The sequence below is a fragment of the Molothrus ater genome, chromosome 3 (genome assembly GCF_012460135.2).
Source record: "Molothrus ater isolate BHLD 08-10-18 breed brown headed cowbird chromosome 3, BPBGC_Mater_1.1, whole genome shotgun sequence".
In the NCBI taxonomy this organism is placed as follows: domain Eukaryota; kingdom Metazoa; phylum Chordata; class Aves; order Passeriformes; family Icteridae; genus Molothrus; species Molothrus ater.
In genome coordinates, this window is record NC_050480.2 from 7,947,865 (window position 1) to 7,973,909 (window position 26,045).

Here is a 26,045-nt window from a genome sequence, read left to right on the forward strand (position 1 = left end):
TCTCTCTGTGTACAATGGGGAGTTATATATATATAAATATAAATAATTTTTTTTATATATATGTATATAAAAATATACAGAGGGCTGTATATGTATACATATATTTACATATATGTATATATGTGTGTATGTATATGCATATGTGCATATATAACCAAGAGGTTTCCATATATAACCCAAGAGATTGTAGCAAGGTGAGGTTGACCCCTTTAGGGTCTTAAGCCACACCAGGGGAGGCTCATGTTGGACTTCAGGAAGTTTCTTCACAGAAGGGGTGATTAGACAGTGGAGTCACTGTCCCTGGAAGTGTTTAAGGAAATGTTGGACGTGCTCTGGTCTAGCTGACACGATGGTGTTTAGACAAAGGTTGGGCTCGATGATCTCAGAGGTCTTTTTCAAACGAATCTGTGATTCTGTGATATATATATGTATGTATATATGTATGTGTGTATATATGATATATGTGCATATATATCACTATATGTGTATGTATATGTATGAACGTGTGTGTATATATATATGTGTGTATATATATATATATGTAGATATATGTGTATATGTCTGTGTGTATACGTATGTATATCTATGTATGTATGTATAGAAGCATACACTCCTCCAATAAATAAACATACCGCGGTGGGTGGCCCTACGGAGAAATTCCCCTACGCCCACCCTCGGTTCCTATTTCTGCCCCTCCTCTCAAAGCTCCTCCTCCTCCTCCTCCCCTGCCCCAGCGCGGCCGGGCACACCAACGGCGAGAGGCGTTTTGTCCCTGCGCGGCCGCCGTACGGCGCGCTGGGGCAGGCTGGCGGTCGCCATAGCGACCGGGCCTAGGCTGGGGGTGGCCTCGCTCGGTGGAGGCGGGCGGGCGGTGCCGAGGGACGGCTCGGGCCGGCCGGGATGAACCATGGCCTCCGTCAAGGTGGCCGTGCGAGTGCGGCCCATGAACCGCAGGTGAGTGTGGGGCCGCCCCGGAGCCGGTGTCGCTGACAAGGGGTGAACGCCGTGTCCCGGCTCCCTGTCCCGGCGGTGACAGCCGCACCGGGGGCGGAGCTCTGCCGGGAGTTCGAGGGCTCTGCCGGGAATTCAGGGGCTCCCGGAGCTCGGCCGAGCCGCTCTGCCCAGCTGGAGCAGCTGCTGGAGCTCTTCTCCTCCCCGGGAGGTTGGGAAGTGGCTCCCGGTGGAGCGGAGAGCAGCGGGTCCTTGCCTGGGAAGTTGTTTTGGTCCTTTTGCATTGCTCTGGTCCGTCTGTAATGACGGAAAAGTTACTCTGGTGAAGATAGAAAACTCTGAGAGGAGGGACCTGCCAAGGATGTGTAGTCAGGCTTCTGAAATGTGAAAGAGACCTACTTTGTCTGGAAACAGCAGCCTTCTCTAGCTGCTTGAGAGAGAGAGATTGTTGTCTAGTTCTTTGGGAGCCATCGTGGTTAAAAGTTATCAGGTTATGCTCAAAATATGTATATATCTATATATCTATCTGTATCTACCTGTATCTTTCTATATCTATATCTATATATAAGCCAGGCAGTCTGCTGCATTTACTGTATGGACAGGAGCTCATTACCCACTTCCTGAGATGTGTCTGGAAAATAAACACCGTTTTCTTTCATGAAATATGTGCATAATATGCACGACAGAGTTAATGGTTTCATTTAGGAATACTATGTGGAAAATTGTCTGATTCTACTGCCAGTGCTCTTCCTCTTCCCTTGTTCTGAATTTGTGTAGTTAGTTCGAAAGAAAAGTGGTTTAAAGCCCAGGCAGCCCATCAGGCTCCTGCTGTTCCTTTCACTGGATGTGATTCAGGTGTTTAAAACACACAATTTGCCACATTCTGAAAGCTGCTCCATATCTTGTTGTTTTCAGCGAGGGAAAGACAAATCTTATGAGAATAGAGCTGATGAAGGTAGGAAGTGGAAAATATTGCAGGTTGATTTTGAATAATTTAGGTGGTTGGAGGTCTGAGTTGGTGAATAATTTTGTCACACCCTTTTGCTTCCCCCTGCCCTCTCTCTTGGGTCTAACCATATGGTTTTTAAAAATTTTAAAAATTATTCTATATATACACTCCACTTTTCCTTCAAGAATCTCTGACAACAGTTAGCATAGGTCTTCAGGGTATTAATAAGATTTGTTATGTTCAATGTTTTGGTAAAATGGAGAAGTTTTGCAGGAGGAGTGCACCTGTGGTCTGCTAAGAGACAAAAGAGACGCAGGAATGGAAAGCACATGGCAGAAGAGAGGGGTGGTAATTGTGATAGGCAGTGGAAACACGGACTGTGAGTGTAAATTTGCAAGTGTTGTGGTAAAGGAATATCACACAAAGGCTCTGGACATGGTGACTCTGTTGCATGTGGGAGGATAACTTGGATGGGACGGGATCTGAGCATACCAAGAAAATGATGGAAATGATTTGTGACACAATGGAATAGGGCAAACCTAAGAGCAAGGCAGACAGAGGCTGGGTGTGGTGCAAGGGGCAAGCTGAGAAAATGGTTTTTGTCACAGCTGTGTGGCAGCAGGCAGGCTTGCTCTGAAATCTGGTGTCTGACCATGCAAACTGTGAAGAACCTACCAGTTTAAGCTGCTAAAACCTTGGAGTTTATGGGATGCTGTTAGGTGTTTATGAAGCATTATAAGGAAGCTGGATTTAGTGCCCTGGGATGTTGCTTTTAAGTGTTGATTTTTTTTTTTAGAGGCACAGTTGGTGTTTGGTGTGGGACCCAGCACTGGAGTCACTGGTGTTCCTGTCAGTCACTGCTGGACTTAGGCTGGGTTTTGTAAAACTACTAACCCTAAGCCTGGCTTTTCTTCTTGCAGTAGGAAAGGCATGCTGAACTGCAAGCCAGGAGCAGTAATCATATTTTTCTTAGTGGTTTCTCAGAATTGTTAGAATTGGAAGTGGCCTCTGGAGATCATCTAGTCCAGCCCCCTGCCAAGGCAGGGGCACCTTGGCAAGTGTTCCCTTGCATGTGTCTTCTCTCAGCTCTGCTCTCTTTGCCTTTTTGGGTCCCTGGAGAATTTTACAGGGGAAAAGCCTTTCCTCCTATTCAAAGGATCTTTACAGCCAGGTGTTCCTTCTCCAGCACTACATTTCAAAATCCTTACCATGACACTGCATGGAGTTAATTTAGTTAAATATGCTTTGGTTTGTTTGAAGTTTAATAATACAGTGCAGCTTATTTTATGAGTCATTTTTAATTAGAGAAGGCACAGTTGATGAATGGTTATAGGAAGACTCCTGCATTATGGAGCAGTTGCACTGTGTGGGGTCACAGCACTGCTAATTGTGTGCTAAGTCATGAACAAGGATTTTGGAATGAAACGTGAGGGGGAGAGGGTTGTTTAAGGATTACTTACTGTTCTATTGCTTAGCTAACAAACCTTTTTGCTTTCTTCTTCTGTGATTTATTTTTAGTCTTCATTTTCTCTGACTTGGCCTGTCAAGTCCTTAACCATTTCAGTCCTTAACCATTCTTCTTGGAGTAACATCCCAAATTGTGTTATACTGAAATATTTTGATTCTATCTCTGCATAATGTAATGAAAGTGTGTCTAATGGCTTTACAGTTACTGCTTTGAAACCAGCTGTAACATGAGCTTAGAAAGTCACTTGGTGAGTCTCCATCTGTCCCTTGGTTTCCCCCATTCAACACTGAATTGCCATGACAGCCCTTTAAGTCTGTGCTTATTGCTGTAAGTTTCTGTAAAGGCAGCAGAAAACCTTCAGCTGGCTGAAGCCTTGGTTTTTGTCATTGGATAGAAGGGGAGGGAGCTGGGGTGCTTGGTACATTTTGCTTTGGTAAAGTAATGGATTTGGTCACCATCATTTCTAAGGTTCATTTCCCAACACAGTCACTAGAAACATTCCTAAGATGGGATTGTTGAGAAGTGTAAGTAGATTTGAGGCACTTTTTGCTCACATACTGAACAGATGACTGTGGGTGACTGGTTACTAGTCACTGTCTTCTGCATAGTGTGATAGCTGGGATTCTGATAGGCCTCACCTAATTCTGGCTCTCTATTTTTTATTATGCATAGCATCTGCACAGTTCAAATAAATGCACTGCTTTATTTTCATCTGTTCACAGTCTTTAAAAGAGAGACTCAGAGTAGTATTTTCTTGCTTCCATTTTGTGTCATGTTTCTTCTTTATGTAAACTAGAATTCAATTAGTGTTTCAGTTATCAGTATCTTGGTTTGAGACAATTTAAAGAAGAAGATGCTGGAATGAGTTATCTCCTTTATGATTCCAATAATCTCTATCCACCAATAAGAAATGAATACTAACAGAGGAAAGTTAAAAAAACCACGGTTTATTTACAAACAGGTTGCCAACAAGTAGGAAAAAAAAGTAAACAGCTGCTAAATATCAAACTGCTAGACCTCACCACCCCACTGGAATGTGAAAAACACCAATCACTTGTTTTTAAAATTTTAAAAGTTTAATAGTAATCAAATGGTTATAAAAATAGTAATACAATTAGAGTAATAAAAATTTGGACAATTTGGATTAGGACAATATGAGACAATAGAAACAAAGAGTTATGGACAGTCTGGGTACCTCTTTCTGGGCAAAATCAGCCCGAAAAAGGACCCACGTTAACAGAGGATTAACCCTTAAAAGCAACAGCCTGGTGCATATTCATACACCTCATACATGATGGATAAATTCCATTCAAACACAGGATTCTGTCTGGTCAGTGTCAGCTTCTTCCTCTTAATCTTGATGGCATCACCTGCCTGAGCAAGGCAGGAAGAAGTTCGTTTCTTCTGCTAATGGAGCAATAAATTCCCTTTCTCTGAAAGATTTAGGTGTCCTGTGGCTGCTATCTCAGTGTGAATCCTTTCTTTAGAAAAAAAGTATCCTACATAGCATAGTTTCTATTTTAACTTTTTATTATAACCTAAAACTATATTTAACACACTACTTAAGAAAAAAAGATAAAAAAAGCTTTAGCTTGAGCAAAAATTGAACCGCGTGTGAAGCAAACACCGCGCCGTGCAGAGCCATGAACCTGGGTGGGCAGCTTTAAAAAACACCTGCTCCAAAAGCCAACTTCCTAAAACTCCCAATCCCAACTTCCTAAGCCCCCCACCCCACTGAGATTCCCAGCTGCAGGGCCCTAAAGATCCAGGAACAGATGGATGAATGTAGATACATGTATAGAAGCCTACACTCCTCCAATAAATAAATATACCACCCACTGCAGTCTATTTATTTATTGGAGGAGTGTATGCTCCTCAGATGGTTACAGGGTACGTTATTGTGGAGGGGTAGAATGTAAGAAAATAAAGATAGTGCAGAAGGCAGTCTCACACCTAAGGAGTTGCAGCTGTACAAATCACCAAAGATGAGGAACAGGCCTGCCCTTAGTAGGCCACAGCTGTGTCCAATAATGATGAGTGCTACAAAAGAGTGGGTTAGCTGGGTGAGAGCAGAGTTGGAGTTTGTTGGCTGTGCTGTGAAGAAGAAGGAGTCAGTGCTATGAGGAGCTGCCTGTGAGAAACCACTGAGAAGGTATGGGACTTTTGAAATAAGATGATAACACATTATCATTATGACTCACCCCAAGACAGTCAGTTAAATAAAATCATCTAAAATATGCCAAATAAGAAAAACTGTTTTGATATTTAGTAAAGGATATGTCAACTTGATTCTTCTAAATACTGCCACTAAATTGTTGTGGGTCTCAAATTCTTACACCTGATAGCTCTGTTCTGTTTGGCTTTTAATTCATGGAATGATAGAGGGATGCAAGCTTTTTCAGATTTTTATCCTGTTTCCTCTGTTTCTTGTATTTGCATAAACCAATTATTGTGCTTAACTGGGTGAACAAACTTAGTGAGGGTCATGTGCTGTCCTTACCTGCAGAGGTGCAGCTGACATCAGAAGATGGGTCTGCATTGCAGTAAGTTTTTCTCTGTGCTTACCCAGTGCTCTCAGCATGCTTAGATGTTCATTTAAATGAGTTGCCTAGACTTTTTTACAGCTCTCTTCTTACTGCCAATATGATGAAATAGAAATTCTAATTTGATTTCATGTTTAAATGATCAGGTTTTTTTCCCCTGGATGTACACACTCCTTGGATTTGCTCTCCAAACAGAGGTGACCAATGGCAGAAGTACCTGTCAGACACTGTAGTGCTCTATGTGGTTATGCAGCCATTCACAATTATTGCATGAGGATTAAAAGGTTTTCTCCTTGGTAGTGGGGAGACAGAGGAAGTATGTTCTATTGCATAGAGACAGCTTTTGAGTGACTCTGGGATTTGTTTGGGTTAAGATCTGATCCTTTAATTCACAAATACAGTCTGTGTGATTATTCATTAGGTGTAAGGTTGGCCCTCTTGGATAACCTCTGAGTTACACCTGTAAGTCTGAGCAACTTCTCTGCATGCAGGGCTGGAGGCAGAGTGCCTTGGGAAATCTACAACCAATATCTTATCTTTAAAACTATCTGCTTGCACAATCCAGGCTGTAGTATCAACAGCAGAGTTTTCAATGGCTCGAGCAATGAGCCATTAATAGAGCATTGCAAAAGACAGAGATATAAAAAAGCTGTTTTGTTTCACAAGGAACTTGTGACTGGAGTGTTTTTGTAGCAGGAAAAAGAAATAAACAGGGAAGAGCCAGCTGAATTCTTTGTTTCCATTCTAAATGTTTACAAGTAGTTTAGATAGGAACTTACTGGGAGTATGAAATTTATAATTAAATAGCCATGCTTTTTAGAATTGAGAAGGGAAGCAAAAAAACATGCATGGAAAATGTATTATGAGATTGTTAATGCAGGGAAGAGGGAATGAATTGGGGTCTCAAATTACAAGTTTTTAAATACGAGTTACTGTATATTTTTCATTTTCAAGTCACTGTGTACATTTTAAATTTTCATAAGCTTATAAAGAGAGAGTGTTTTGACAAAATGTGTATAACATTAATGTATCACAGGTGAAATGAGGAATGATGGAGTGATTAGAAGGAAGGGACTCATAGCTAAATACCATATCTGTCTCTGAAGTATGCAGGGAAATTTTTACTGCAGCTGTTTCCAAACACTCACTACTGGTTGTTGCTCTTTAGAGGTGTCCAGAGTGATCTCAGATAACATAACTCCCAGCTTAGATATGGCCAAGTGTTGCAATACTGTCACTTTCTGAACTACTGTACCAATGAGGATAAGCCTTTTATCAGCGAGCTGAGTTTGCTGTTTCCTCTGGTAACTGTTTGAACTTCCATTTTAATAATGGTGTTTGATTTATAATCGTGTACAATTCCTCTACTATAGAAAGAAGTTGAAAGATCCTTAAGCATAAGGTGAGGCTCTGGTGTGCCTGGGGTGAATGTATATCTGTCCTACCTCTGCCTTTTTATGTGGTTGAGTTTGAATCCAGTAAAAATTTACTTTGATACTGAGTTGGCAAGATGAACTAACTGTTCTGAATGTGGCTTTTTTTACCTTGCCACATTTTGTGTTCAGAACCTTGAACATATTTCATAACCTCTGGCAGATTTTTCCTTTTTTTCAGAGGAGAAACATTTCTCTCCCTGAAATTATCCTGTGAATACATGTACATGTAAATCCCTTCATCAGTGTGCTGCTGCTGCTGTTGTTGGCACTGGATCAGTGCATAACGGTGTAGACTGATCCATGCTCTTGGATCATGTAAACTTGGTACTGAGAGTGCTTGAAGGCTGAAAGAAAAGTGTTCTTAGTTTTGTAAGATACATCAAGAAATGTTTTTACTTTCTGTCTTTCACCTCTTCAAAAGGAAGGAACTGTAGGAAGAGTTTTATTCTACAGTATGGTCATGAATCTTCTCAGGATAGATCCTCTACTGCAGGGAGGAGCAGAGAGTGAACAGCAGCCTGACAATGTCCATGTCATCTCTCCTTAATAATCCCTACCTGGTACTTTTTCAGCTGGGGGTTACACAGTGGGGAATCTGACCTGTGTCTTACCCTGTAGGTGAAATGACATGATTTTTGTGTGGCCACGTATTCAAGATGTAAAACTTGAGAGTAAAGAGAGGTGAGCAGGACATGCAGATGTACCTGTTCTGCAGGGACTGTTGCTCCCTGGTTTTGGTGGTACTTGATGTCAGACATGGTGAGAATGTGTTATTTGAGAACAGATATCAGCAATAAATAATGACATAAACACTTGTGATTAGGTGAAAATGCTGTCAGGATTATAGAAGTCTCAGAGATGGTAGTTTGGCTGTTGTTGCTGCTGCTGTCTGTCGTTCTGGAATGAAGATGCAATTGAGTGTTTGCTGGGAATCATAGATGTTGTATATTGTGAGGTATGGTATCTAGACAGATCATATATTTGAGAAAGGGGTGTAGTAAGCTGGGTTATAAGGCTGTAGACAGACCATTAAAAATGAGGAAAGGCTGGAGAACCTGCTCTTGAAGCAACTGAAGTAGAAGTAACAACTTGCTCACAGCAGAGCATTGACTCAAAGGACTAGAAAATTAAAAAAAAAACCCAAAAAACCCCAGAGCCTAGTGATCTTACAGAAAAGTGTTAGTTGTCATATATAAGAATAAGAGCTGTCAGAAATCTTACAATCAATACATTTTAAGGCTTTTTTTTTTTTTTTTGTATGTGTAAGAGTAAATAGTGATATCTAAATAGTTCAGGTCTGTTTAAGTAGGAATGGAAAAAGCAGTTGGGAGGTGAGGAAAAAACACCCAAGTTATTTTACTCAGGAGTTTAAGGAGAACATTGCATGTGTAAAGCAGAACAGATGCTCTTCTGAAGAGCATCATAAATTGGAGATGGTCTAAGCATGTGTTTGGTAAGGGGTGGTAGAACACAGTACTGGACAGCTGGGTTAAGGAGCAGGGTCTGAGGAGGGTGGGCTTTGCTAAAATAAGGAGTTAAGTCAAATAGAGAAGCCATCAGCAAGGATAAGAGGTGACTGGGAATTTGGATGCCACAGGTGAGGATATTCTAGAGAAACTTGTTGGACTCTCCTTAGGCTTTTCCACAATAGCAAATGTCAGCAGTGCTCAAGGGAGCTGAAACTTAGGGGTTAGAGAAACTTAACTGAAAGTTACAGGCTTAGCACTAGAGAATGCCAGCACTCTCTGGTGTTTGTTTCTCTACAGTTTCTCACCTGTGCTGAAGTACATGGTCTTTAATTGTTAGTGACTTGTTTTCCTCTTCTTTGTATGCCCTTTCTCTCAGTGGTTAATCTTTGGAGGTTTTCTGCTTAGAAGCAATGGATCTGAACTTAGGGGTGAGCTGCACTCTCAGTGTAATCCTTGTTTGCAAATACAGAGCCAAGCACTGAAGCTGTGGTTGGTGCTTCCCGCAGTAAACCCCTGTGTTAATATCTCCTAAAATCCTGTTTCTGGAACCTCATTATCTGAATTAAATTGGAAAAGATCAATAAAAATGATGGGAAGTCCTTGATTCAAAGAATATCAAGCTACGTGTATACTCTGTGTGTTATAACTACCAGAATAGGTTAGGAGATGCAAATCTTAATCTATTTTCAGGGCTTAAATGCTGAAAAGAGAAATTAAATACTTAGTTATGGCTCCTTCTAAATATCTCTGGAGTAATGGAATGAAGCTAATAATGGATCAGCTTAAACAGTACCTAAGGAATTACTGCTGGTGAGATAGTGCAGGTTGTGTAAGAATCTCTGAGGCTCAGGCAGTTGGATAGAGCTAATACGTTTTAAGAAAGTCATTGGAGGAAATCATGCTTCAATGGGAAGGTAAGACTAGACCTGGCTGACTGTTAAGTAGCTCCTGTGCTTGCCATTCTGTCTCACACCTCCTCTTCAGTGGCTGTTGCACAGCTTTATAGACAGAAGTGAGAATAAATGGGGTATGCAGTCTTTAAAATTGGATCTTGCTCTTTTCATGTAGCAAAGAAGATGGATCAGGAGGGAGAGTTCCCAAGTGCAGAGCTTTATCCTTGTGTTGGTGAGCAGCAAAACTGGAGAGGACTTGTGTAGCTGCATTTCCCTTCACAGAGAAAAGCAAGGCACAACTTCCCAAGAATATTTCTGGGATTCACATTCTCTGAACCTCAGAGAAAGAAAAAACAATTCTTATCTCATTTACTGCTCCCACATTGTTCAGAAGTGGAATGCATTGTGGAAAATTATTTACCTGAAGGGAATTAGTAATTGGATTCTGGTGTGAATGTTTTGATTCACTGATCAGTGGAATCCAGGTGTGTGTTTGGGACTGTCACTGACAGTGACAAGAGGTTGTGCAGGAAGTGCAGTTGAGTGCTTGGCAAGTTTAGTTTAGATGTAATATAATATAGAATAATATAGTATGTTAAAGTAATTAATTAGCCTTCTGATAAGATGGAGTCCTCCTCATCATTTCTCTGGGATGTCAGGCAAAAATATCTCTGATAGATTTGTCCTGCAGAAGAAGCTCCAATGGGTTTCAGCCAAGCACTGGACTCCCAGTTACTGAAGAGTGAATAGCTGGGAGTGACAGTTAATTTTCCATAAACCATCAGAGGTCAGGTTAGAGCCTCTGCTTACATGTGCTTATTCTTCTATCCTCTTTAATGCAAATACTTCAGAAGTTTTTCAAGCCTGTGGATTTGTCACAGTCATTACCTTGTTTGGTCCTTCTCCCTCCATAGCATTGAAGAACAAAGACTTTCCAATGCCAGTGGGGTTGGAACAGTGGTAGCATGGACACATGTGGGGCAGTGTATTTGGAGTGGCCTCATGTGGTTTGCAATCCCCAAAACTTTCTGGTCTTAAGCATTTTGAACTTAAAAGCCTGGTTTTAGAACAGTGTTTTCCAAGTCATTTATTTTAGTATTACCAAACATTGCCAGGTTACATATGCATGTTATATCACTGAAATGATGAACAAGAAAATACGTTTATCTCCTGCTTCTTACTGAGAATTCCCTGAGACCAGAAGAAAAATAGGTGGAAAGTCTCTCTGAATTGTAGCTTTCCTGAGGAATTGAAGTAAGAGAAAAGTGAGTCTGTTTGTTTTTCAGGCTTTGTTTATTTGAAATTAAGAGTAGTTATGAAATAAATGGGATTAGCACTCAGCTCTTCTAACCTAACTGAGCCCTTGGACTTGAAAGACTCTTAGAAGTCTGAGTGTCTGAAAGGCAGGTATTATTGGTGAGAACAGCTGATTGAAGAGCAAAGTACTCTGTTTTGCAGAGGCTATGAGTACAAAGCCAGGGTTATTTACTGAGAGAGGGTTTTTCAGAGTTATTTAACAAAAGGAGAGCATAGATGGCACTCAGCATCTTAATTGCTGATGGGTTGAAGTTCTTATTGTTGATGAGTCAGATACTTCAAATATTAGCTTCATGAAGACTCTTCTCCAAAGAGTTTATACTGGAAATACAAAGCAATAATGAGATACAGAAACTTGGAGTACACTCATAATTTTTCTGTATGCTTACACATTGGAAAGATATTTGTACTCAGATAAGTGAACTCATTTATTGTTCAGTTCAGATTGTTTCTGTGTGTGTCAGTAAAGGGAAAAAATGGCAGTAGAAAAGCCTTATGGATTACTTGAGAAGCTAAAAGAGCCATGAAGTCAGGCACAATTTTTTCCCCCTGAATTTCTAATTTGCAGACATCCTACCCCAGAAGACAAGGGCACTGTAGGGCAGCTGTGAATTTCTGAATCATGTTTTGCTGTACACAAGAGGTTAAGATAACACTGTCTTTGACTTGGGATTGCAGAGCTAAAAGAACAAATTGGAGGAAACAAGACATTAAAAACAAGTACACAAAGTATCACATGGGCTGAAATCCAGGAGTCCCATAACCTTCATAGTGATATAATAGTTACAACAGAATTACAGAATGTCATTCATATCAACGGTTGTGTTTGAGGTTATATTTTATATTGCAACTGCCAAAGATGGGCTTTTGCTACACTTCCTTAAAGGCTGCTATCAGAAATGTGTAAGAAGAGGATTCACATGTGGGCTATCTTAAACTTTAGCTGTGCAGCACTAGTTCCCACTGGTGAGACCATTACTGAACCTGGTCAGTATGCAGGCAAAGCAGGAAAGCTGCTGTTGAGGTAGTCTTCTACTTGAATATTCAACTTGTTCCAGATTAGTCGGGAGATCATGGCGCATGTAGATACAGTAACTTTAAGTTTGCCGCTGCTTATGATTAAAAAATTTGCATATGTGGCCACTCACCAGTTGCAATTGGAGTTCTTGGAAGGTGGGGCTACCTAAAATATTATATTGTATTTGTGGGGTGTTCTGTGGCAGGAAGGAATGATGAATCTGACTCCATGTTCTCAGAAGGCTATTTTATTATTTTATGATACCATATTATGTTAAAGAATACTATACTAAAGAATACAGAAAAGATATTTACAGAAGGCTAAAAAGATAATAGTAAAAACTTGACTCTTTTCCAGAGTCCCAACACAGCTTTACCTTGATTGGCCATTGAGTCAAAAGAATTTACAGCAGAAACTAATGAAACAATCTCCAAAGACATTCTAAAGGAGCAAAACACAAGAGAAGCAAATTAGATAATTATTGTTTTCTTTTTTTTTTTTTCCTGAGGCTTCTCAGCTTCCCAGGAGAAAAATCCTGGGCAAAGGGATTTTTCCAGAAAATGTGAATACCACAGTATTATTACAAAAAAATTTAAGAAGCAGGTCAGGTACATGATTTAATATAGTGCTCAATCTGTATGTGTTACTGCAAGTGTGCATAGTTTTCCCAAGAACACTGGATATCATTTGACATAAGACAGCACAAAGGCACCTGTATGTTCATATTTTGGGAGAATTACTGCAATATATTAAACTGCTGGTTTTCAGTGTTGCTGGTAAAATTTATTCTTATGGCTGAAAGTGTTTAATCTAGGCTGTCCTTCATACAAGAATCAATATATGTGTACTAGTATAGACTTAGAGATTATTTCTGTTTCATGTCATGTACAAGATTTCCCTTGTGTCTGCATTCTCTGTCACTGGATTTATTGTTCTGGTTTCAGCTGCACGGTGGACAAAGTCCTGGGACTAGCAAAACTCCCTCTTTTAATTCCTTTCAAAATTTGCCATTTTTTTAAAATCTAGTAGAAGGGAATGGGAGTATCATCATAAATCTGCATAAGCAAGTGTTGAAGATTCTATTGATCACAGAAAACCCTATGCCCATACAAAATGTGCTTTATGACAAAATTCTCTTTTAAAGTACCAGATAGGTGCAGAGTTTCTGTTTCTTACTGAGACAAATGCAATCTGATCATAAGGAAGCTGTTTCTTTTCATTTCAATTCCCAGGAGTTTTTCCTTCTGTTTTCTTGTCTGGCTGGAAGTGAGGTGAAACTGAAGAGCTGGCACAGCTCATCTGTCAGCCAGCTCGGGCTCATTTAGGGCTTTGGAATCTGTTGGCTGATGTCAGCTGGGTTTGACAGCATAGTAAAGGTCTTGAAGAAAATGAAGATGTGCTGTCAGAGAAAATGGGCAGCTGTCAAGGAGCCTCCAGAGCTCTCCTGAGCAAGGGGGAGGCTGCCACCCTTATCAGCTGTCACTGATACCCTGAGGACTCCTTTCAAACTGAGCCTCAAGGAGTTCTGACTGTAGTTGTGCTGCTTGGTGTACAGTGTACAGGTGTTAACTTTAACATGTTCATGTAACGTGGCTTCAGCCATTTAATTACAGCCTTGGAGCCATATTATCAACACCATGGCATGACTTGGAGATTAGGATTTGGAGAGATTCATTCAGCTTTGTCCTGTGTTGGTCTCAGGGAGTTTAGGAAATGCTGTGCTATTGCCCTGCTGTGATTTCCCCCCCTCTCTCCCCATTCCCCTTTCCTCCTTGCAGTGAATTGCTGGATGGCGAGCTGAATTGAGCAATACTGGAGGGGTAATTACAGCACTGGGCTGGTGTATTTCCTGGTGTCTGTGCCAAGAAACTCGCCTGCTGCATGATCACTTTGTCATTTGGTTAGGGGCCAGGGGATCACGGGTTGTACATTTCCGTCCCTTGTGATCCTGGAGCTCCACGTGGTGCATGAAAGAGCAGTGAGAACATCCTGGAGGCTGTCCCTGAGTGCTGCTGTGTGAGCAGATTTGGCTCAGGAGGGAAGCACGATTGCTTAAACCATCAAAGCCTTAATTGTGAACCAGTTTTGGCAGCTGGTCTCTTTGTGTTATTCTGTGATGGAGGCTGGAATTTGCAGGGGCAGAATCTTTGGTTAGTGGCTGAAGCTCTTCTCTGGATGAGGTAGGGCAAGTGGTTCCTGTGGATGCTGGTAGAGCTGCTGGCTGCTGGAGGTTCTCCTAGCCCTGAAGGTTACCCAGCACTGCAGCACAGCTGTTGGCAGCCTGAACCTCATCCTGGGGTGACACATGATGCTGGTGTCTCCATCATCTGTCTTTTTGCTCAGAAATGGGTTCTACAGCTTTAAGCTAGGCTCAGAGGGAGAAGGAGTGGAATTTTTTTATGCTGCATTCAAAACATAGAGATAAGAGTTTCAGCTTTCTCTGAGCTCGTGGCAGTGCTCTCTGAGTTCTCTGCTGCAGAGAGAGAAACAGGAGTTTTCTTGCTTTTTTGCTGGTTTTCCTTGTTAGCTATGGCAATAAAGGTTTTTCCAGAATTGTTTTTATGGAACTGTGAAAAATTCTCAAAGTGAATACTTTGCTTGTTAAATAAACAGTTTTTTCTACATTTCTCTAAGGAGATTATCTCCCAAACCTGTTGGGGAGCAGTAGCTGAGTCCTGCCCTTTAGAGGAAACAAACCTGTCCCAAACCTTTAACTAAGGTGGAACTTGCAATCAAAACTTTTTGGAAGTGACTTGGCCCTGATGAACTGCATTAAATGAGTGCCTGGAAAGAACTGTCATCAAGCAAGAAATTGTTTTTTATGAGATGCTCTTAAACTCTGTATGTGTACAATAAATTATATGCAGCTGTCTCATATTAAAATGAAGCTTGGGTGTTTGATTCCTGTTAATTTTTTCTTCCACTTCATTTAGGTTGATTTATTTATTCTGATCCTATTATTCCTGTTTTAGGTTGTCCTCTCACTACTCCTTCAAAAATGCAAAATTCTATTTATGAATTGTATTATTGGCTAGTGCTTTCCAAGGTCCTTTTTTAAAACTTTGAAATCCTCATTCTTTAATAATGTTTAATAATATTATCACAAAAATTAATTACTTTAGGCTTCTCAGAATTTTGTGTAGTTCATATATGGGTATTAGACTTTAAATGTTTTGTACCATTATTCCATTATTGAGTAGCTTTAGCAGAGTAATATGGAGAGCTGGCTAGGCCTGGGAAAGAAAACACTGACATGCTTGATTATTTCCCTTGAATACCTTAAACATGAAGAAATAAAAATAGAAAAAGCAATAATTCTGGACCAAGGTTTTTCCTGCCTGGAGTCCTCACAGACTTCGTAGAGGAAGCAATTACAGTTCGGGTTTGAAACAAATTTTTATAGTAGGATTGACCATTTAATTGGGCCAAATTACTTGTTACATCTTTGCTGAACAAATAGCTACAGACAGGTGGAGGGTGTGGAAGAAACAGGATGTCTGGGAGCCATCCACAGGCTGCATTACTGCAATGCCAAGGTCTATTTCCTGCAAGGTAATACCATTGGACACTTTTCTCCATTTCCCTCTTCATTATCCATAGCTGTATTTTGGTGTTTCAGTATCTTAAGTCTAGATCTAGTAATCATGAGACATGCCTCAAAGTTTTCCATGTTTAGATCTAAATTCAGTTGTATAATTAATGTTGTAATTATTACAATTTTCTCTTTCATTAGCTCTAGAAAATAACCTAATGTGTTGATATTTACTTAAGCATTTTTGTTTACCTAATCTTTATTCATGAATGTAGATTTTAAAATGGGTTTTGCTTTTCTTTACTATTTCTGCTGGAAAACTGAATATGAACAGAGTAGCTGCAGGACAGAGACTTGGGTCATCTAGTCCACCACAAAGAAGAAAAAGCACCAAAATCCTGAGCTTCGGTTGTCCTGGTCTTGGGAAGAAGTTTCTCTTTTGCATTTTGTGCTGGTGCAAGTGAATATCCAGTAGTGTGAAGTAGCACTGTATTGCTTTAAAGCCCCTCTGCTTTGCTCTGCACTGGTCAGGCACACCAGGTGACTTTGCAGTTGATTGTGGGACAGGCGTGTCAGCATTTGAAGAGGGAGCTGTTGTGTGCTCTGCATCTTTCCCTTGTGGTTCTGTTTTCCCTGTGCATGTTTTCATTAGCACAGGAGGTGCTGTGCTCCAGGCTGTCATTCAGGAGCAGCCTGTATTGCTCTCATGACTAACAATAGTGAAATTGCACCCCTGGCAAGCACGTTGGTACATGCTGGGTTTAGACACCAAGCTCACAGTTTTTTATGGTGTTTTTGAAAACAGTCAGAAAGCATTGTGGAATAAATGCAAGTGCGTGAAAACACTTTTTTGGAACTGGAATTTTTCCTTCCTGGCATCCTTGTGATTGGGGAAGCCACAAACCTGTGTAATTCTTTGTTGGTAGTACAGCCTCTCTCCTTTGCTCCTATGATGCACCAGAACTCAAAAGACAGGTTTGGTACCTTATTTCTAAAAGAGTTTTAAAATATTAAGTTTAAACATTCTGTCCCTGTTAGTTAGACTATATGGATAAGTGGGAACTGCTGCTACTGGAATGTTGGTGAGAAGCTGGGGCTTGTATTGTTGTGTTCTGGTTTGCCCTTCCTTAGAGCCATGTATGTATTTGACTGAACTGGGTTTTGGATCAGAGTACTTCCAATTAAGAACAAACCACTTAATTGACTTGCAGAGTTAAATTTCTGAAATGGGTTTCCTCACACTTCTGCTCTGTTTCTAGATGAAGGAATTTGGAGGCAAGCCCAAGTGCTCCAAATATATGCCATAGAAGTAAATAAACATTGGGCACAAGAATTAAAAAATAAAATAAAAGTTAATTAAGCTGAGGATTGACTGTGGCAGGCTGATGGGTGGAAATATGACTCTGGATAACTGTGGTATGTTTTATTTAACCTACTAAAATCTGTGGTTTTTTGGTTCTGTTTTTTTTTTTTTCAGGGAGAAAGATCTTAATGCAAAGTTTATTATTTCAATGGAAAAAAATAAAACAACAATCACAAACTTAAAGGTGAGTAAACACAATTTATAAAAGGAAGTTGTAACTCAATAGCTGCCAAAATATGACTGGACAAAACAGTGATGCTTGCTGCACTGTGGTCAATGGCCCCTAGTTGTTAAAATTCAGTGTTAAAGTAATGTTTTGGGGAAACCAGGTTACACTGTTAACTTGCTACACTGTGGTTTTCTGAAGATCACTCTGTAGGCTCTAGCTCATCATTTCTTCAAAGGTTTATCACTCAGGTCATTACTTAGGTGGGAGATGAAAGCCAGCAATAGAATAGAGGTGTGTTTCTGATGGCTATTAAATCTCTGTTTCATCTGTAAAAGTCTTCTGAAATCCCCATGAAAATGAACCAAACCCAAAGTACCCATCCCTTGCTGTAAGCTTTTGATGGTAGATTTTAACATTTCTCTCAGCAAGAGAAGCCATGTGCAGCAAATTGGTTTTTGCAAGATAGTTTCTCATGACTAATATATGAAAAGGAGTTTCAGAGTGTAGTTTCTTCAGAATGATTTGGAGCATGGTGAGTATTGCTGAAGTGTCAGCTGTCATGTCTTGAGCACGATGATTGCCTTAAACAGCAGGTATGTCACACCTTTTTAATTATGACTCCATGGTGAAGTGCTGTTCGTGGTGCAAACACCTCTCTGGCTCCTGTAAATTATATGTGGAGGATAATTCCTAATTATAATAACAGCATATATGGACCCATTTAACTGAGCCCAAGTATTGTGACAAAAATGTGCTGTGGGGTTAGAAGCAGTAAGCTAAAATTCAAATAATTCCTGCTGTGCTGCTTTATGAGGTGGCTGCCTTTCTTACTGAAGGGCATGCCCCTTCCTAATTTTGTCAGTGCTGTTGGAATCATCATCTCACCTGTCATACATTTCTAAATGTGTGTAGCATTATGTTAGATTTGCATTCTGATTATTTATTGTCTAATGTTTTTAATTACTTCATCAGGATGTGTTGTACCAGCTCCGTTTTCTTTTTTTTTTTAATAGATACCAGAGGGTGCTACTGGAGACACAGGACGAGAAAGAACAAAAACATTTACCTATGATTTTTCCTATTTCTCAGCAGACAGTAAAAGTCCCAACTTTGTTTGTCAAGAAATGGTAGGATTTCTGATGTTAATAATTGATCTTTTTCCTTTCCCCTTTTTTTTTTGTCTTGGAAGCATTCCATGAAACTTCTTTCCATTGAAAGTGCTTCTTCTGTAATTTAGAAATTTTCTAGATACCTGAGAGTTTGAATTTTGCTTTGTTCTTTTTTTTTAAAACTTATCTAACAGTGAAAGTGGTATGCTTTCTAAAACAGCAGGCTGAATGCCTTCTTTCAAGTTCTTTTTTCTGATTGGTGTTGTATAAGGTCAAGTTAGAAAACCTCTCTAAGCACTGAAATTGGTTTTGAAAAGCTTTTTAGAAAAAAGTCACTTTTGAGAAACAAGCTTTAATTCACTTAGAAACAATCTTACCTGGTTGAAGTGTGGTGTGAATTTTTTTTTTCCTTGGTCCAAAAGCCTTGGCAAACATTGAAGAAAATTCTTTTTTTCCTCCTCCCCTGAGTATTCACCTTAGGAAAGGACAAAACAGTTTTTCTTTCTGTATAGTCAGAACAGAAGATTAAACTTGGAGCTATACGCATTATTCAGATAAACAGACCCTTTATGACCTTGCATTTCATGTGAATGTTGAACTTTTTGCTTCTTTCCCATTCCCTAATAAATTTTTTAAGTGAATCTCAAGTAAGTTGTGCTTGCTGACTTCTCTTCTGATGCTGTAAGCTTCAACTGAGAGTAGTTCTTTCCCTTAAAATAATGCAACAGTTTACTGAATATCCATCCTGTAAGCCAGCTGGATCCACACCTTCTTGGTATATATCCTATCTGCTCAGGAGCCCTTGAAATCAGGGATGCTGTAATGGCTAATCCTAAAAAGCCTCACAATTAAAACTAGTCAGAAGAAACAGTAACTTGAAACCATTTAAATATTTATGAGAATGACTGGTTTTGCCTATATATATATATATATATTTATAAAATGACTATAATTGATGGGGAATTTAGACTTGGAATTTTTCATTTAACCATCAGGGTAAGTGATACATCGTCTTATTTTCTGAATACTTCTTTTATTTCAGTGATATATTAGGGTTTGATAATGTATATTCTTAAACTTTCTAGACTGTTGTTTCTTGATGGTGTTCTTTTAAGTAACACATTTTTTTGCTGTTTTTTGAAATACCAGGAAACATACATTTTATCTGGCCATCAATGTAGAAATACCCTAATTACTGTGGCAAATTGAAGTAGTAATGTATTTGAGAGCAATGATTTGAACCTGAGATTCTAGTGAATGGTTTTAGGCAGGTGTTTCAGGCCATATGGCTTTGCTAGAATTTTAGCAAATGCTTTAAATTGAGCACACAGAGTCAGTTAATTATTTATTTTAACTAAAGCAGCTTTGATAATGTATTTTTCTGCTCTGATTCTAAATGAAGCTTATTGTCATGCACCAGTTGTGACTTAAATTTATGGATATTTAATTCTTGGATCTTCTAGATATCTGCCTTTAGATAGTTCTGGAAAGCTGTGTTAGACAAGACCACATTAGAGGAACCCCAGGAAGAGATTCATGGTCTTAGTAGGCTCTTGCTGTTACAGTGCAGGTTATTTCCAGAATCCAAATTTGCTGTGAAAAAATTAGGTTAATTCTTGTCAAAACAACCATTTGCAAAGTAAATTTGAATGCATACAAATAGATATCCAAGTTGTAGTCTATGTTGATGTCCAGTTTCCACATATAAGTGATAAGTTCCCCTTTTCCAAGTTTTTCCTTCTGGTGCCATTTGCCTGTTTCAGAGTGGGTCAGGTAGAGGCAAGATTACTATAACTTGCCCATGTCAGGAGTCTGTAGAAACAAAAATAAATTAAAATGCCCATATACTGATGGCTGCAGCAGCCTTGAGCAATAATTTTTAAAGCTGAGAGCTTTACAATTGGTAATGATAGGATAAATCATAAATTTGGTTTCAATGTGTGTGTTCAGTACTGTGCTGTTAAAGTGTGTTCCACAGCCTTGGACGCCTCCTGTATCTGGGCTGGCAGGAGTGTGGACTTCTCTTGCTCAGCTACAAAAATATTGTTTCTCAGGTGTTGTTTTAATTACACTGTGTGCAATGCTTTGAGAACAAAAGGAGTTTTTAAACTCTAGGAGTGCAAATCCTAAACATGCACTGCACAATGTACTGGTTTGCTTTTCTTAATGATTTCATATTTAATTGGAAGGCTTTGTAGTTAAGCTCTTATCAAGTTCCTGCAGAAATTACAATTTGCTGCACCAATGGCATAGAAGGGTCTCTTTTTTTGCATTCATCTTGCCAGGGAATAAAATTGATCTTGATTCTTGGTGATGTGGTTGCCTAGTGCCCTTTGTTCATGATTGTTACTGTTTTTCCATTTGAAAGGCAGAAAAATAAGCAGTGGAAATCTGTCTAATACTGCATATCTTATTAATATGCCTTGTAGATGCATAATACACTTTAGTATTTCCAAAGTTAGAGTGGGGATGGCAATTTGCCATCAAGCTTCTTAGTTTGTATTCCTGACTGAGAAAAAAATAGTTTTGATACTTACTGCCCTTTTGTGACAAACCAGTGTCCCATCCAAGCAGTCTTTGCTTCTAACCTGTGTGTTAAGCCTTTGTGTTCAGACAAGGCTGACTGTACCTGTCCTGTGCACTACCTCAAATCACATGCAAGACATACACACATTTTTAAGAAGGAAAATTCCATCAAAGGAGTAGTGCATAAAGACTTGGACACTGAGAAAAATAGGGGAAAGAATAAAGTAGCTTAGGCTGATCTTTATGTTCTTTGAGAGATATAAGTGGTTACAGCACTGTAACTCCTTTGCTGGAGGGAAGGTCAAGTGAAGTATTCCAAAGGCACATTTGAAGATTAGTGATTAAAGAAATTACCCAGCACTCCTTCTAGGGAGAAGCTGTGAGATTGTACTGTGCTTGTGCCATTCACTATTGAAAATGGCTTCTATGCCTTGGAGAATATAAACCACATGCAGTGCAGACAAGTAGCTAAACTATGTGAAGCATCAATGAGATTTTTGAAAATCATGTCTAGATGGTGAGACACAGGTTAATATTTTAATTGGGAGAAATGCTGCACCAAGTGTTACCCCTTGCCCAGTGAGGGGTTGTCACATTCATATTTTTTGAAAAATCTCTTTGCCCAGGATTTTTCTCCTGGGAAGCTGAGAAGCCTCAGAGAAAAAGGAAAACAATTCTTAGCTCATTTGCTTCTCCTGTGTTGTGCTCACATGTGGAATGTGTTTGGAGATTGTTTATCCAACAGGTGATTGTTTCATTGGTTTTGGCTGTGAGTTGTTTTCAGTCATTGGCCAACTGGGGCCAAGCTGTGTCAGACTCTGGAGAGAGTCACAAGTTTTCATTATTATCTTTTTAGCCTTCTGTAAGTATCCCTTCTGTACTGTTTAGTATAGTATTCTTAAGTATAATATAGTATCATAAAATAATAAATTAGCCTTCTGAGAACATGGAGTCGGATTAATTCCTTCCTTCCTATGTCTGGAGGCAACCCAAATACAATAAGGGGTGTGGATTGAAATGAGGGGATGATGATGAAAGGTCAGGCAAATCTATGAGGTATGTTGGAGGGAGCCAGTATTGTAGAGGAAGGTGGTGAAGGCATCTGGTGAGAGCTGAATTTATTAGGTGAGAATAGAGTCCCATATTATGTGATGTGGAGGAAGGATCATTGCTAGTTATTACATGGTGAGGGTAAAAGAGAAGGGGTTAAATGATGAAAAAGGGTCACTAACTGCATTAAAAACAAGCTTCCATGTTTGCCAGCCTAGAAAGCATTGCTATGTGAAAGCCACTTATGGGGAAAATACAGAGAAGATTATGGGTCATGTTCTTACACTTGATTAAAGCAAAAAAACCAAAACCAACCAACAAAACCCTCTAAAAAGACAAAGAAAGAATCTGACAGAATCATAGAAATGTTTCCTTTTGAGTGGGGACTGGATATTTGCAGAATGTGGAGAGTTGGTGAAAATACAAAAGATAATAACATAAAATACAAATAATATAAGATGCAAATAATATACATAATATCAGATACAAAAAGATAATAACAATAATGAAAAGTGAATGGAGTAGCTGAGATTGCTGAAAGACATTGGGGCTTTAGAAAAGAAGGTAGCAATTTGACATGTCAAATGTTCTGTGACAGAGAAACAAATAAAAACCAAACCACTGCAGTGCTGTAAATGAAAGATGGTGAATGAATATGAAGCACTTAGTATTTTATTTGAAATATTAATTTCCTCTCCTGTAGTAAATATGTGTTTTGTCATTGTGTTGTGGTATCGTTCAATATTTGCCATACTGGGCTGATGGCAATCTTCTTCCCCAAGCTTCTGTTGGCTTAAACATTTTTTTAATTTTATTTTTAGGTTTTCAAAAATCTTGGTACAGAGGTGCTTAAATCTGCTTTTGAAGGTTACAATGCTTCTGTGTTTGCATATGGACAGACGGGCTCTGGGAAGTCCTACACCATGATGGGAAATGCGGTACGTTGTGTTGTCACTGAACCCTAAAATACCACCTTGGAGGGGCCCTCCAGGATCCTTTGGTCCAACTTTTCCTGGCAAAAGCATGGTCAAGACAAGGCCCAGCATCCTGTTCAGATGAATCTTGAAAGTGTTGGTTGTTGGGAATCCACCACTCCCCATGGCACATAATTCCAGTTGCTGGTTGTTCTCATGGCATATGGTCCTCTTGTATGCAGTCCTATTCTCTGCAGGAGTAATTCTTGTCTATTACCAGTGTCTTTTGCGTGTGACTCCTTGTAAATAGGAGTCTCCATCTTCTCTGTAGGCACTTGTTAAATACTGGAACATGGTTATAAGGTCTCCTCTCCTTTATTGTCAAGGCTGAACAAATCCAACTCTCTACCTTTCTTCACGTGGCAGCTTCCAGTCCTTTGGTCATCCTTGTGGCCCTTTCCAACCTGTCACGTCTTTTTTTATGGCAGAGACCAAAACTGAGTGCAGTATTCTAGGTGTGAACTGACAAGTGCTGAGGAGAGTGGGATAATGACTTTTTTATCTGTGCCCTGGTTGTTGTGATGCAGTCCAGCATCCTGTTGGCTTTCTTTGCCACACTGTTTGCTCATGTTGTGCTTGCTGTCCACAGGACCCCAAGTCCCTTTCCACAGAGCTGCTCTCCAGCCAGATAGATCCCAGCCTTTGCTGCTCTCCTGGATTATGTTCTTTCACGTGCAAGACCTTACATTTGTTGAACTTCATGAGATTCTTGTTAGCCCACTATTCCAGTTTATCCAGGTGTTACTTCAGGGTGGCTGTCCCTTCTGAAGCTTTGACTTCCCCACTTGCTTTGGTGTCTTCATCAGACTTGGCTGTGCTACTCTTGGTGCCATTGTTCAGGTCACTTATGAAGAGTTAAACAGCTTTGGGCCCAGTATTGATTCCTGGAGACCCCACTTGTGACAAGTTTCCAGTTTTACAAGGAGCTGTTTGCCACCACCCTCTGAGTGTAGCCTCCATAACTTGTTTGTTTCTTTAGCAGCAGGCTGTGGGAAACCATGTTGAAAGCCTTGGAGAATTCCAGGCAGACAATGTCCACTTCTTGTGCCACATTGAATGAGCAGGTGTATATTTTTGTTGGAGTGGATTAAAATTACACTGTGGCAGGAGCATGTTTGTTATGGGATTTTTAATATTGCTTCTGTCTGTATGCTACTAACCCTTCCATGTGTCACATCTTCTAACCAGTAATTTTTGTTCAGTAACAAAATCAAAAATTTCTAATGTTACTGCTGATTTTTTATGCCCAACTTGAGACCAAAAAGAGGTACTGATTTTGAGAAAATTAATCATCAGCTTTTTCTGAAGGTATGTGCTTTTTAAACCTCTTTTGGAGACTGAGAAGACTAAAATAGGTCCTTAGAGAAGGCTGTCAGGCAAGAAGCAGAAATTGGGCATGATGGTAGTTCATCAAACCCTTATGAGATGATACAGGAAATGAAATTTTAAGGATTATGTCCTATTGAGCACTGCAGGAAGAGGAAGGTGTGATAGGAGGTATTTGGCACTTTGTGAATTTGGTTTCTCACAGTTGCCTCTGTGCCTGTCTAAGGACAGAGAGGACCCACTAAACTTTTGGGGATGGAGCAGTCTAGAAAGACTGACTGATGAAGCCAGGCAGCCTCTGCAGGTTTCATTCTTTAATCCTTGGGAAAAGAAATGTATTGTGTCTTCTGCCAGTAGAAATGAAAAGGAGAATATTAACACTTATCTTTCTTTGGATAGATCACTCTTCTGAAATGTAGTAAGATTGGGGTCTTTGCACCTCCTCTAGCTTAGGAGAGTAAATTAGCTGTAAATCTTTTTCTTTCAGTTGTCACAAAATAAGTAGCTTTGTATTTACCTCAATATCATAAGCAGAATTGACTTTTCTAGTCAGAAAAGATTTCACAACCTAGGTGTGGATTTCTATTTGAGAAATTTATAAAAGTGACATTTTTATGAGACTGCCTCACTATATATAATGACTGTAATTATCAAAACAGTTTGCAAATGAATAGATGCTGGAGTTTGTTTGACACTATTCAGCAATAAAGGTCTAATCTTCTTGGCATGATACATAAATACTTTAATCTGGCTTTGTATAGAGTGCATTTAAAGTATACTCAGCTGGCAAGTTAAATGCTTCAAAATTGATGGCCCTGTCAGAGAGACTACAGTGCTATAAGAAAACTTGAATTGGAAATAAGTGTTCTTTCTTCCCTACTTCAATTTAAAAAGCCTGGGTTCTGTTCTCATTTTGTTTTCAGTATTTGCTGTTCTTGGCTCTGGAAGGCTTCTCCTGCAATTCTGTGCACAGCAATCATTTCAAGAAATATGTGGGCCAGTTAGAATGTTGAGCAGAGATACTGAAATGAGCAGAGATCTATAAAATATCAGACTTGGATATGCAGAGAAGGGAATTCAGACCTGGATATGCAGAGAAGGCAGGACTATGGGGGATTAAAAGTCTTCTAAGACCTGAAAGGCTGCTACAGAAAGGAAGAGGATAATTTGCTCTTTATGGTCAAGGTAGATGGGCAAAACTCAGTCCATTTAAATTGCAATAAGGATTTTTCTGGTTAGATAGCACAGAAGAAGAACAGGCTTTTAATGAGAAAATTCAGCTTTTGAGTGAATTACCTATTTTGGTTCATCTGATTTTCGTGTCTGGAAACTCTGTAGGCCAGGAAAAAAAATAGTCAAAGCTGTAGTTGATCCTGCCCTTCAGCTCTAGGGGGTGAGAAGGTGAAAGTGTTTAAATATAGTTTCCAATAAAGAGTGTACTTTCTTTAAGATGTACATTTTACTAGCATAAGACTCTGGGAATTGTGTGTGCTTCCATTCTCAACATTCTATTGCTAAGTTTGAAATTACTAATTTAGAGCTCATGCTTCCTATTTTAAGCCTCTTTTTGTGGTTGCTGGATTATGTCAGACACTAATGATTTGCCTAAAACTTTGTGATAGATCTTCCATGGTTTTTTCCCCTAAGCTTTAATTAAAACTATTCAGGTGTTTCCAAGCATGAGATGAAAGAAAAGTATTTTCCCTCTTCTGTTGTGTAAAAAAATTAAAATAAAGTGTGTGTGGGAATTTCCAACTCTGACCCATGAAATTTTACCTGGAAATAGAGATTGATAATTGACAGATATTGGGAAAGGCTGCTCCTCTGTTGCCAGAGGCAAGTGTCTCAAAAAAAGGCCTGATTTAATCTGCAAGTTTTTCCCTTAATTGGGGGTTTATTTTGGTTTTTAGGTGCAGTCATGTTAAGAACTAGGAATGGAGCAGAGAATAGAT

The 26,045-nt window shown here is 39.5% G+C and overlaps 1 protein-coding gene across 3 annotated transcripts in view; it reads left to right on the forward strand.

Annotated features, from left to right (window-relative positions):
- The first annotated feature begins 845 nt into the window (after positions 1–845).
- Positions 846–26,045, forward strand: part of KIF16B (kinesin family member 16B) — a 139,587-nt gene continuing 114,387 nt past the window's right edge. For 2 of the 3 annotated variants that reach the window (XM_036381065.1, XM_054514391.1), the window contains exons 1-4: positions 846–954; positions 17,054–17,123; positions 18,122–18,235; positions 22,615–22,731. In XM_036381065.1, coding sequence (XP_036236958.1) covers positions 908–954; positions 17,054–17,123; positions 18,122–18,235; positions 22,615–22,731 — 348 coding nt within the window. In that variant the 5' untranslated portion in view covers positions 846–907. Of the gene's footprint in view, positions 955–17,053; positions 17,124–18,121; positions 18,236–22,614; positions 22,732–26,045 lie in introns of those variants that run through there. The other variant, XM_054514392.1, reaches the window with a different exon arrangement.